The following is a 14,329-nucleotide window of genomic DNA, read 5'->3' on the forward strand; positions in this document are numbered from 1 at the left end:
TACAGTATGTCGAAGTACCCTTCTGAATGACATGAAGTAATCACTGCAGCTTGCAAAACACCCGCACAAGGTTGTACAATCAAGCAGGTTGTACAAGTGATGCTTTGAGCTTGATATTTTCTTTCTCTTACTGTTTCTAATTTGGTGGCGCTTACTGTCTTATGAAACTACTGTACCGTACCGTATGTGTGCTAAGCAGTCAGGGATCGTCACTGCATTCTCTTGGTGGGATGGAGTCAGTGCATGTCTCACAGCATGTTGCTTTTTAATGAGGACATAATAGACAAGCTGTGTTCTGCTTCTGTCGCAGAAAACAACATCTGTTAAGATCACTTCTTTGTATTCATGTCGGGCTCTAAAAGAATGCATTTACACTTAACCCGCATGGCTCCATCACAGCCAACTGCATAAAAACCTGACAACAACTTGCATAGTATTGTGAACTTAAAGCGCAAATAACATTAATAACATTAATACTGCTTTTAATATTTAATATCATATTGTCTATGTCCCTCAAACTTATTTCTAATGGTTTGACCCTCAATCACCACTCTGGTATAACCAGTCCTTAGGGTCATTTATTTCTGGACTTTGAAAGCAGTTTTAGCTGCAATACCACAATGTCCTGGTGGTGGGGGTGCTGATATGCAGATTATTTAATATTTGAGTCATTATTATACTGATGCTAGATAAAACCAGGCTTGTTTCCATTACATGCCAGCTTGGAAAATCAACAATGGCGGACATTGTAAACAAAGTGGAAATGCAAATTTGGAACTGAAGACTGAAGAAGAGGAGGAATTATACAAAGTAGGGTCACATTGATGACATCATGATGAGGACAAAATCAGTTGAGCTGTTCCTGAGAGCAATTTCCATTAAAGCACCCATATGATATGAAAGCCTGATTGTTCAAAATTGGTTATTTGTGGGAATAGAAAACACACATGGGAGCCCCAAAAAAAGAAATTGAAAAAGTTGAATTTATGGTCCTTTAAGCTTACAAGCTTATAAGCTACTATTGTTGGCATGTGACACTGTCGTTCGACGGAGCATAAATTAGGGATATGTAGGCCTACTCATTTTAAAATGTACGTAGCAAATAACACATATGGGTACGGGTAATGCACAGGCCCCTGTTTTACTTACTTCACCCTTGCTTTAGGGGCAAGACAACAACTGAAAACACTGCACTTCTTGAACTCTCATACAAACATCCAAAGTTGAACATTTAACTCTCAGCTTTGTCGGCAACCAGATAAAAATGGCAGACATGAACACACAGGGCAGAATTGATGCTCAGTGCATTGTCAATGTGTCACGTTATTGCTGTTTCCCACATATGCAGTAACCCCGCACACTGAGGGAAAAAATACACCTTGATGGAAGCAGCCCTTACTGTGGCACCTCACAGAGCAAATCCATGTAGCACTAGAAGGGCATAAAAGGGTTGACCAAGTTTGCAGTCTTCCTTTTGGCCCAAAGCCTGTGTTTGGGGAATGAGTTGGAGGCTTGGGATTTTTCAGTCTAATAGTACTGGGTAAAGAAATGTGTGAACTGTTATTGCTTTTGTAATTCATTTTGGCAACATGATTACTTTTTTGTGGTATTTTATATCCCCTTTACGGAGTTCGGCAAGTGTGGCAATTTATGAGGAGGAGCTGGGACACTGCCGTAATCAGTATAGGTAGCGTTTTTTATATCTTTGTTAGGCCTGCTTAGGCTAATGTAGTGACTGGGTATGTTGTTACTTATGCCTGGGATGAGTCAGTGTCGAAGGGTAACCGGATGTTTCTTGCTTTGTGTGGTTTATTGTATGAAGGAAGACAGCCTTTCACTGTTTCCCCCACCCATTTCATATTTCTATTTAACATTTAATACCTACATTTCATACTAGAGGTTTTGTCAATGACTGTATACAGTATGTGACCAATTGACCAGGGCTAATTTGGATTATTATTTATTTTCATTTCCTATGAAAGCAGGGAATCATAGCTTCACATTGACATACTGGTTGTGCAGTTTGACCCACTCGTTTTTGAGATATGGCTTATAGAAAAGTGTTTTGCAGGAGTAGTAGAAAAAGCACACCCGTGTGAAGTAAGTGGTGCAACTCCATGCGGACAAAACAATAACACTCACACAATTAATGGCGATTAGTTTAGTAACATCAGCTTGGGGTAATTAAAAGTGTGCTGTATTTCCAAGCCGATAATTAGGACCATATATAGGGTTAGTAGTGCACACCTTGATCACCCCTTATTGAATGGTATGTTAATTAGCTGTGAGATTATTGATCACAGAGGAGACGCCTACTGGAAATCTCTAAAGAGGTGAACAAACTGTGTCACAAGTGTATTAGCAAGAACTCTACAAAGACATCACAAAAACAATATCTATGGGAAAAGGGTGTATGTAATCACATATTACTATTACTACTGTGTACAGAAGTGGACATTGAGGCCCGGACGATTAGCTCAACCGTCTATGCACCTAGGCTGCTGAGCCAGCCTGATGGCATGCCGCGGGTTCGACTCCCGATCCCGACGGCCTTTGCTGCGTATCTTCCCCCCCCCCCCCCATTTCCTGTCAGATTACTTTCAACCTATCAATAAAGGCAGAAAAAGCACAAAAAACTTAACTTAAAAAAAGAAGTGGACATTGTGTCTGTTCTGGACAGACGAGTAGTTAGACAGATCTGTAGTTAAATGAATGGATGTATGACCATAATTATGGTCATGGGAGTATCTCTCTCTCTCTCTCTCTGCCTTGATATCTCCTCGCAGGCCTGCTGCTAATAGTTTAGACCAGATCAGGAGTAAACACTTTTTGAAATGATTTCTTCTTTCATTTTCAACAGTTTTTCATCTCTGGATAAAGGCTGGACGGCTTTCTCTCCATCCTATCAGGCACCAGCCTCTGATAACATCCATTACATCCCAATGTGGAAATAGCTGATCCTGTCGAGATGAGACCCCTGCCTAATTATACAATTTACATAAACCTGAATAAACGGAGGCCCGAACCAGAGAGGCTATCTGTATATTTGCATTCAAATTAGATCGGCCTCAACACAAGACGAAAACGATTATTTGCCCCACTTTTTCTCTCTCTCATCACTTCCTCTTCGAGTCCCTTAGTTGTTTATTGCTGGGTATAAGTCTGCCATTAAAAGCAACACAGTGGGAAGACTCATAAATCATACGCAGATTCTTTGGCGACAGGTGGTTACTAGAGACTGAGAACACGAGAGAGAGAGAATGGGGGGAGAGAGAAATGAGTAGGAGACAAATAAAGAGAAACTGATGGAGAAAAGAGAGTGATGGCAACAGAAAGAGTTTTGTAAGCAACATGGGAGACAGAGAGATGAGAGAGTGAGATAGTGAGATTAAACAAGTGATACAATAGTCCAAGAGAGAGAGAGATGAGAGAGAGAAGCATGGGACAGTGATTTAGACAGTGATATATAGAGCCATCAGAGAGACACAGCTAGACACCAACATTTCCCTCCGTTTGTGTGCCAAATGTTTGTCCATGACTTGCTGTCTGTCTGGCTGGCTGGCACAATCCATGTTTTGATCTCCTGTAGATCACTTCACTGAATGAATGACTAGGCTTTATTTACTGGCCATGTTGCCTTTTCACCTGAGGACAATGCTCAGGCCATTTGCAAGTCTCTTAAGGTCGCCGTGTCAGGTCGTAAATCAACTTTGCGCCTCCGTTGCTTCTTAAAAACATCTTTCAAATTGCAGATGGCATGGCAATTCATCAGACTTTAGCCTACTCTGACTAGTTTAAATCATCCTAAAGGGGTCATGAATTGACCTATTTCAAATTCAGCCACTCAAACAAGTCACTCTTTAAAAGCAAATGGATTGTTCATAATATTTGCTGGGACATAGAGTGCATGGCCCTCTTCTATTTGCTCCAAGTGTTGTTGAAACCAGCAGACTTTCCCTCATTGTTGGAAAATCTTTTGTTTTTGTTGTGCTTCACTAGTTGTGAAAAAAATGCCTACAGCAAGCAAGTCCCAAACTTTGGTCCCAAACTCGAAATCTACAGTTGGGTTGCTGTGCACCTTTATGATCCCTGCATGGGCCGAAGAGTTAAAAACTTTGAATCCCTTGGCGAGTTTGTCAAATTAGAATTTTGGGTGTTAACGATATTATCTGATTTCTTATGACATAATGTAATGTTTGCTGAGATAATTCTACGATCACAGATCAGATATCAAAATGATCCCAATTATGTTTTTTGATTTTGAACTACCTTATATCTGATCCACTTAAATAGGGATTCAAATGTTTAACTCTTGGATGACTAATAGCAACATTATGTCAGAATCAATCTGGCATATTTGCTGACGAACCTTAGACCTACTGATTTAGCTGAACACGGCCTTTCCTTTAATGTCACAAGCTGTGAAGTCACCAACCGTTGCCCAATCTCCGGTTAAGCCGGTTAGGACTCATCCTGTGGTGTCCGCATGCGGTTATGGTTAGGGTTTGGGGTCCGACTAATGAGCAGTCGGACCAGTGCCACGCTAGTGACGCTACCGTCCACAAAATAGCAAATAGCAATCCTATGGCAAGGTAACGCTTTCAGTGCTCATAACCCAAAACAGGGCACTGAATGTGATGGCATTAATGTTGGGATGGAGGAGAAGGAAGGCATTTTCAAAGAAATCAAGTTGACAGCAGAAGGTAGGCTACAATATGGAAAGTAGGAGAGAGGAGGTCATCATAACAAGGTTAAGACTGGGAAAGTGTATTAATAAAACATTGAATTTGATTGGCAAACACCCTATAGGTTTATGTGATCATTGCCAGGAGGATGAGTCTGCAGTGGAATATGCTATTATGAACTCTACTTCAACACCAAAGGGAAAGAGATGGCCTGGTGGATGAGCTGAGCGAGGTGGGAGCTAAAGGTGACTTTAAAAAAGATAATTAGCGCAGGAGAGGATAACAGGGGAGGAAGAGTCGGTAATGTAACACAAACCACTGCCATTAAACCCTATAAAGACAGACATTACAAGAGCTATGGTCAAGGGTGAAGGAAGCGAACGGAAGCAACATTCATACAAAGCACAATGCAAGCAATACAAGCAAAATGTGGAGCTGGCAATAAGTACGAGTTCATGAGATAACGGGGGTATAGGACATGCATGGGTCCGAAGGCTGGCGCCCTTGGATATAAGGACTGCCATTATGGTGCAAACTGATTCGAGAGACAGTGAACACATCAAAAAGTAGTGTATCCCTGGGATAAACATGACATTATTCCCTAAAGGCCAATTCATATTGTATACACTAGAGCGGTGCCCATGTTGTGATGTCAGAACAGGCCAGATTCATATATGGAGATATAGGGGTGATCAGGTCCAGATCCCGGGCAGAGGCTTTAAACTAAAATCATGAAATGGGGGACCTCAGCATGGGCATGTCCCCCCCCCCCCCCCCCCCCCCCCCACACACACACACACGTTTCCATCTTTGCATTCACTTTCCTCCTCCACTCAGTTCTTTAGAATCATCTGTTATGGAAGAAGCTGTGCAGAAGCTAGGCATGCATAGCCAGCAGTTTGTCTCATGTGTCAAACACTGCGGCCCCAACACAAGACTAAAACGATTATTTGCCCCACTTTTTCTCGCTCTCATCACTTCCTCTTGTCTGTTGTTGCTGGAGTCTCTTAGTTGTTTATTGCTAGGTATAGGTCTGCCATTAAAAGCAACCAATTACATGACTACTGTTTTGACCGTGACGGACGCATCAGGCTGAGTGAGTTCGGGTCATATCAGGTTACAACTTGGACAGGGCTGAGTTGGCTCTACCGAACTTGAGCCACAGGAGACATCACCGAGCGGCCCAAAAGGGCCACAACTTGAGCCACAGGAGACCTCACCGAGCGGCCCCAAAGGGCCACAACTTGAGCCACAGGAGACATCACCGAGCGGCCCCAAAGGGCCACAACTTGAGCCACAGGAGACATCACCGAGCGGCCCCAAAGGGCCACAAATTGCCGTGTCGAGCGTTGCCATGAAGGCGCCCCTCCATCATTGTCTATGGGGAGGATTTCAGTGTCATATGTACAGATTTTTGGGTTTTCTAGGCGTGTATGTATGGGCCCTGCTCTAGTACATCATAATAAATGTCATATAGATGACTAAAGTCATGGATGGCTGATATGTCACATTCTGGCCACATTAAGTCTGAGAGCTCCACATTGGAGACATGCCGTTCCCATGTGGATTCCAAGCTCCACATCTTTTTGACCATGTGACTTCCTAACCAAACAATTGTACTGTAAAAAAACAATACATTCATAATACATTCATCTTTTACTGCTGCTGCAGTATGTCAGCAGTGATTGCTGGTGCCTGTGCCTGGCTGTTGTGCTGAGCCATCACTAACAATGCGCTCTTGCAGCGAGGCATACAACAGACCATGTGTTCTGACTGAGAAGTAATAGTTTTCATGTCATGGGAAATGCATTCATTCTAGCGTATTGGTCACTTGTCAAAAGTTGCAAAAAGTTCCAAATACATAAAAAAGTCATTTACATCTGTTACTAGGTGCTACTGTAAGTTGGGATCACTGAGCACACTGCTCAGTACCTCCTATATTAACATGATGGGTTGGGTTGGCCAATCAGGGCCGCATATAACTGTTGATCTGATCCCCCTAGGGCCTAGGCGAACTGATTGCCATAGCAACCCCAGCTGATGGAGGCTCTGGAAATCCCTTGTGCCCCTGCAGCAGACAGTGCTTGTAAGAAAGGAATCGTTGTTCATACTGTATTGTATCAGTACTGTGTTTAAATATTCACTGTGTAATGAATCTCAAAATTAGTCCAAGATCCCAGTAGCAGCAGTCTGATTAACTTTCAAACATACATACAGTACATAGCATACATATCTGGCAGCTACTGTATCACTACAAATGATACAGTATCAACATGTGAACTGTCCATAATCCAAGTCATACCTAATTCCAAAATAGTGAAGTAGTTTTGTGAAAGTGCATCTGTGCAGCTGCATGACTCACTTCTCTCTCTTGACTTTGTTTATCTGATGAAATGCTTGCCCGCCTCGGGGACATAAAGGAAATAAATTGGGGTCACCTCAGAGAAATGGCTCTAATGACGTTGTGGATGTCATGATAGTAGATGAATGTTACCTTGGCTCTACTGTCCCAGTGCACCACGTGGCTATACTGTGTGGGAAGATGCCATTGATTATCTTGCCGTGTGACATTCAAGCAGGGATGTTGATGCAAAGTGAATGTAATTGACCAGCATCTGCATGTCATTGAGTTCCCCTTCCAGCTTGACGTATTTTGCAAATACCCACTGATGATTCAACTAATGGACTGTATACACTACAGGAACAACACTGTGCTGCAAAACAACCAGAAATACTCAATTGTAATCAAAAATGTAAATCCTAAGCATTGGTGCATGTTAGCCACTTATGCCCTATACATTATGCATGATGAATAGCGATATTAGAATCATACATAGCATCCATTTCCCCCCTTTTTTCCCTTTCAAGGCATGGCACTGCAGGAGTCTGAGGGTCTGTGGATCTCGAGATCCACATGATTTGACTTTTTGAAACTGAATTCATGATTTTTTCTCTAGCACTGAGAATGTATCCTGCACGCTTATAGTCTGCATTAGTGTTGTATCAAGGTCTCACTCACATGCTGAGTTGAGGACTATTTAATATAGCCAGCCAGCTGCGACATCGTTTTAAAAGTCTATTATCTCTCCACCTGTCTGCCAGCTCAAAGATCATTATCATTGTACCGTGCAGAGTAATTCATTACAGCGGTTGGATAAAATACTATAGCGCCAAAAACATGTCAATTTGTCAAGGGATATGCTGTAATTCTCATTCTCAAGTTACAATGTACGTAATGTACAAGCTACATCTGAAATCAAATCAAGACTTATGTTGATGTCCACCGTGAATTTTTATCCAGCATTACAAGCAAGCCACGCCAGAGCCACAGTACCAAGACCATAGATCGATACAATACAACAAAAATCCAGACATTGATCCTTTATGGGGAAAGTGCTTTAAAACCACATGAGCCCTAGTGTCACTATGCTGGGCATGTCGTAATGGGTGAAAATTCAACAGAACTAGGCGAACATCCTGGGAAAAATAGCAGATCTACAAGCTTAAGTCACACATGCATTGTTTGTGGGCTTGTAGATTTTTGTAGAGGGGAAAAAAGCTGGGATCCAAGCACATAGGGGTTAAGTGGTAAAATACAAGCACACTCTTGAACAAAGCCCACAGAAATTGTGAAACCAAAGTGTCTTAAAATGTCACTAGGACAAAGATTTACCCTACAATTGTAGCCACGAGTTTAGGCAGGGCAGGGACCACTTTTATATGTCTGATGAAAGAAGAGAGGGTCTGTCCCTCTCTGTATTCATCCTCTCTCTCCCTCTATCTATCTCACTTTGTTCTTCAACCCATAGATGCCAGGAACACACCGCAAGCTCACTCTCCCTTTGTCCCTTTAACACCGTCTAATCTGAAATGGCAGATCTACAAGCACTCAACGCATCACAGATGCGATGTGTTGAGTGCCTGCAGATCTGCCATTTCCGGTGTGCGACACTGTCGTACGACAGAGCATAAACTAGAGAAAGTGTTTCTCGGAGCACAGGTCTCCGCCAGGTCAGGTGTACTAGTAGTGTAGGTTATTGTGGCCTCCTGGTGGTGCTATAATTGGCCAATTCTTATGGCAATTGGACGTTCAAATTCACAATTTGTAGCATTTTGTTCCAAAAATGTATTGTGAAAAAATCCACCTGCTGGTGGCGCTATAACAGGCCAATGTGAAAAGGGTGGGATTTATTCTTCGTCCACACACAGAAACACAAAAAAAATCTCTCTGTCCTCTCACTCTTGGACACGTTGTGCATTAGCGTGAGGTATAGCATCTGTCCACAGTGATTAGGTAGTGAGTTATTTGACATGCCAAATCCCATTACATTGTTGACTCTAAGGAGGGCATAGAGGGGAACTTTTTCAGCAGAATAATAGCAGAGGTTTCTCCAATATTGTTCACCATACTGACCTGTCTGGGTGGCAATTAGGTGAGAGGAGTCTTTGAAATTAAATATGTGTAGACATAGATACATTGTTAAAGTTTGCACTTGTGCTTTCTGTGATGGTTTTGCATATTGATTCATTACAGCGTAAGGGCTATTCCTCATGAAGATATTCAGTGGGGATGGGTTTGTACACTTTTTGGGAACAGCTAACTCTTCAAATAAAACACTGTTGTAATAATTGTTTACACATTCATAGTTTATTAGTTTCATTACCTGAAGTGAAACAAAAGAGAGCATAACGGATGATGACAAATGTTTTGTTGCAAAAAGTCAAGTCAAGTGACCAAAGTGACCAGATGTCCCGGTTTAGCCGGGATTGTCCCAATGTCAAGCTTTCTTACATGTCCCGAGTCCCAACAAACTATTTTTAAAACACTATGTCCCACAAATGTCCCGGTTTTTGCCATAATTTAAATAATACGTTTTTTTGAGGGGCACTATAGCCCCTCCAATGCACGGCTTTCCAAAATTATGTCATAGGCCAGCCAAATCTACGGACTTTAAAGTTTGTTTAGGGTTGTTATGACTTATTTTTTGACAGCCAAGTCTGTGGACTGCAATGTTTGTTTAGGGCCATAAAGGACAAGACGTCATCTGGCTGATATATTTTTGTAGCTAATACATTTATGTAATTTTTATTTTTTTACGAACGTGAGAATGTCAACATACTCTAAAACATCTGGGTGCCACTCACTTCACACAAGTGTGATTTTTTTTAGTGGTTGCATAGATGTTTATCACGTTCTTTTCATGTATGCTCACCTAACCAATCAGAAAACATGCATGAAAATGCAGTAGTTCAAGGTTCCTGTATTTGAACCTTGAACTACTGTCTGAATTTGATTAAGGGTCCTGGACTGAGGAGCTGAATATATGGTCACCCTAATATAATATTAATATAAATAAATAAATACACCGGTGTATATATATATATATATATATATATATATACAGCCATATATATATAATCAGCGTTTGAGTGTCTGCTGTGGAATGACACTGACCCATCAGGAGGAGGGGGAACGACTTCCGAGGCATCAGCTGAGGTCTATAGCGCTGCAGAGTTCAGAGAGCAGAGGTCATCTAAGCATGTGACCCCGATGGAGGACCAACCGGGGCGGAAAATCTAAATCGTTCGGAAACGTCCACGGACACTGGAGAATTATGCATGAGGTGCATGCATTGAACACGAGGGCGCCCCCACACTGTCACTAGAGTGCATATAGGTGCACTGAGATCCACAAATATATGTGCACACAGCCACAGTGCCACACACGCACATCTCAAGTAAAATCCCTCTGTCTCTCTCTCTCCCAGATGCCCCCCAGCTCCTCTTTCAATATGCCTCCTTCTTTCGCGTGCGCGCGCACACACACACACACACACACACACACACACACACACACGGCTGTGCAGTCACTGTGAAGAAAAACATTCCCCAAGAGTTGCTTCTTCTCTGGAGAAACACTCAGGTCTTCTATGGCAGAGCGCTCAGAGGCGGGTGGGGGGTGGTTGGGGGAGTGTGTGGCAGAAGCATTATTTAGCGATTATTGTATAGCTTTTCAAAGAGAGGGGCTGTGGAACCAGGATGTGCAGTTTGTGCACCTGTATGATTGTGATTTACATGGTTGCTAATTGCTATTGGCATATGTTCTACTGTAGCAGTACCCAGCAAGCACGGTCAGGACCTGGTGATGTCTTGTTTGGGGCCAGATCAATTGAAACCAAGACAAGTCATATCTGGCCCAGAATATCACCTGATTTCAACATAAATTCTGCCCACTAAGACGGACGTCCTGGATGAGAGAAAGTCCTAATGAGGACAAATAAACTTAAGTCATATACTAGTAAAATCTGTCCCAGAATAAACTATATTATTTAAACTGGTGAAGACGCCCTGAAAATGATGTAAATATGTATCGCCATATGAGCTGGGATCTGGCCTAGTCCTGAACACCCTGAATGTCATCAGAGGACGTCATCATGACATCATTTGGCTTGCTGGGTATAGGCCTTGAGGGGATAAAGGGGTGAGGTGAGGATTGTATGAAGAGAGGGAAGAATGATGATAGTAGAGTTAAAATAAGATTTGGATTGATTGCAGCTTTAGCGTTAGCCATGGTAGAAGGCCCCCATATCCTGCATCTACTGGTATGCTGCTTTTGTACTGTACAGACTGGTTGCCATTGATATCCTGCTGTAATACTGTACAGTAGAGCAGTGGTTCTAATCTAAACCCTTTCTGGCTTCAGTATTCCCTTCCCTGAGTTCTGAAGCCAAGTGCCCCTAATACCCTTCAGCCGACAACAACTTTTTGTTTAGAAAACCACAGGAGAAAACTATAGTTTGTATGGATGAATTGAGTTATAATCCACATTTTGAAGAATATAACATCACAACTTCAAAATGTAGTGAAAAAGTTGCAATCAGTGATCCCCCTGAGCAGATTTATTTTAAACTGACATAAGATTTCAGTAGGTCTTGTTTTGATGTCCGACCTAACAGTATAACAGCAAATGTAACAGTATAACAATAATTAAATACTGTTCTCTATTCATTGTTGTGCTAGTAAATTTATATTTGTACTTTATTTGATTTAAAACTTACATAAAGTTTGTCAATGTTTTATCATTAAACATAATACAAGTAAAATACAATACCGTGTACCCCTTTTGAGAAAAAGAGAGAAAGAGAGCTATAGACAAGCCATCTCCACATTTGGGAATAGTTACATCATCAATACTGATACATCAGAACACTGATAATGACAGGGTTTTTTTTTTCCGATCACAAATGGAGAGAGATGCTGCTAGTCGGCTGAGGTGTTTTATGTAGTTTGGTTTTGTTTAATTTAGTTATGTGGTGTCTTTCAATGTTTGAAACTAACCCACCCCTACAATCTAGCTACTGTAGTTAACCAACGGCTACTTTGCATATTTACAACACAACACACCCATATACACCTCCGGTTCTGTTGAACATGGATGAAGATTATATCCTCGCCGTCCAGCTTCAGGAGCAGTTCGATGCTGAACACAAGGCAGAGTCGTCGACTGACTCCGGTCAAAGTAACCTTAGTAAGAACCCCACAGTGCAGTCAAGAGCTGGTCACAGCAGTGTCCCTGGACCTCACTCACCACCAAACACAGAAGACCCAGAGAGGCCGTTATCTATCGTGGACGAGACGTGGGAGATGCTGGACCCCAACCCTGACATCCGAGGTATGTTCCTGGCGTTCAATGACATGTTCTTCTGGGGGAAACTCAACGGGATTGAGGTGAAATGGAGCCACAAAATGACACAATGTGCAGGTATCTGTACTTATGAAGGTCCTGGTGGACTGTGCTCCATCAGACTCAGTGAGCCCCTACTGAAGCTCAGACCCAGGTGTGACCTGGTGCAGACCCTCCTCCATGAAATGATCCACGCACTGCTGTTTGTGACCCAGAACAATCGAGACAGACAGGACCATGGACTGGAATTCTGCAAACACAGGAAAAGAATCAGCCAGGCTAGTGGAGCTAAAATCACTATCTACCACAACTTCCATGATGAGATGGATGTTTACCGGAAGCACTGGTGGCGGTGTGATGGACCCTGCCAGTACAACGAGCCCTACTTTGGCTACGTGAAAAGGGCCATGAACCGGGCACCGTCTGCCTCTGACCCTTGGTGGAAGGACCACCAACGCAGGTGCGGAGGTACCTACACCAAGGTGAAGGAGCCAGAGGGATACAGGAAGAAACATAAGGCAGGAGGTAAAAAAGGAAAGAAGATCCCTGGGAAGCAAGTTCCAGGAAAAAGAAAGAGCTCCGACACGACTACAAGTTCTGGCTTACAGGACATCAGGAGTGATATTCCTTTAAGTGGTCAAGAAACCCCACTTGGAGGAATTTCCCTGTCTTCTACATCCTCAACTTCACCTGCATCATCTCCAGAAAAAAGTGAGAGCCCCAACATGACCACAAGTTCTGACATCAGGGATGATTTTCCTTTCTGTGGGAAAGAAACCCCACTTAGAGGAAATTCTCAGTCTCCTACAGACTCAACTTCACCTGCATCATTTCCAGGAAAAAGTGAGAGCCCAGCTGACACAAACTCAGATTCTGGCTTACAGTACATCAGGGAATTTCTTCCCTTCTGTGGAAAAGGAACTCCACTTGGAGGGAATTCCCAATCTCTGACAGACTCAACTTCACCTGCATTATCTCTAGGAAAAAGTGAGAGCCCTGACACAACCTCAGGTTCTGGCTTAGGCCTACAGTACATCAGGGAATTTGTTCCCTTCAGTGGGAAAGGAACGCCACTTGGAGGAAATTCCCAGTCTCCTACAGATTCAACTTCACCTGCATTGTCACCAACAAAGCACGTTCTGAAAAGAAGTGGCGATGAGATGTAAGCCTTTATGAGTACATATTTTTGTTTGTACAGTATTTTATTTTATTTTTTTATTTTTGGGTTGGAGGGCTTTGACAAGAAGGAAGGAAAGCAAGCAAACAAGTGTACATCCAAAAGCTATCTTTCTTGTGATGTACTTCTAAACCCTTTTCCGTTTACCTCATAACTGGGTGACACAGTTAACCTTGCTAATTGTTCTATTGCTCCAGAGGCAAACAGTCCATTTAATGGAAATAAGTACACATACACAGTGAAGAAGGCCAATTTATCTTAACTAGACCTGTACGTGCCTGTCGCAGTCGGCCAACGGCTTACTTGGGAATGATGCAACTTGGGAACCTAATGATATACGTTGTCATAGCACCCGTTTTATATTAAAAGAATAGATGCCTCATTGGCCGCTGCAGTTCGTTGGAGCCATGTGTGTGGAAGAATTTACACTGGGGGAGGAAGTACACAGGAAGAGTGGAAGGCTCGCTACGTCACGCTGCCACTCAAGTGACTATACTGGCCAATATGTAGTCACCTTTGAAATGCAGCAAATAATTATAAATACCTAGTGTTTAATAGCATTTAGAGAAGTTGTCCGTTGTTTTTGTGGAATGGTATAGTGAAAAATACACCTGTGAAAGATTATATCAAACATTATATGATTTAATCGAAAACAATACAAAGTGTGAATGAATGAATGAACGAATGAAGTGTGCAAAACGAAATACTACTGTATATCTTCCTCAGGGAGTGCTTCCAAACACTTTTCGGTTTACGTCACATAACCGGGTGAATCAACACATT

At 42.4% G+C, this 14,329-nt stretch overlaps 1 protein-coding gene across 1 annotated transcript; it reads left to right on the forward strand.

The window, feature by feature from the left end:
- Nucleotides 1-12,116: 12,116 nt before the first annotated feature.
- Nucleotides 12,117-13,535, forward strand: LOC308334581 (DNA-dependent metalloprotease SPRTN-like; the record flags this gene model as incomplete). The annotated part of the gene is made up of 2 exons (XM_080791381.1): nt 12,117-12,894; nt 13,351-13,535. 2 exons carry the CDS (start codon nt 12,117-12,119, stop codon nt 13,533-13,535), a joined length of 963 nt encoding a protein of 320 aa, XP_080647507.1.
- Nucleotides 13,536-14,329: the final 794 nt, after the last annotated feature.

The sequence above is a fragment of the Protomyctophum bolini genome (genome assembly GCF_963924005.1).
Source record: "Protomyctophum bolini genome assembly, chromosome: 19".
Taxonomy (NCBI): Eukaryota; Metazoa; Chordata; class Actinopteri; order Myctophiformes; family Myctophidae; genus Protomyctophum; species Protomyctophum bolini.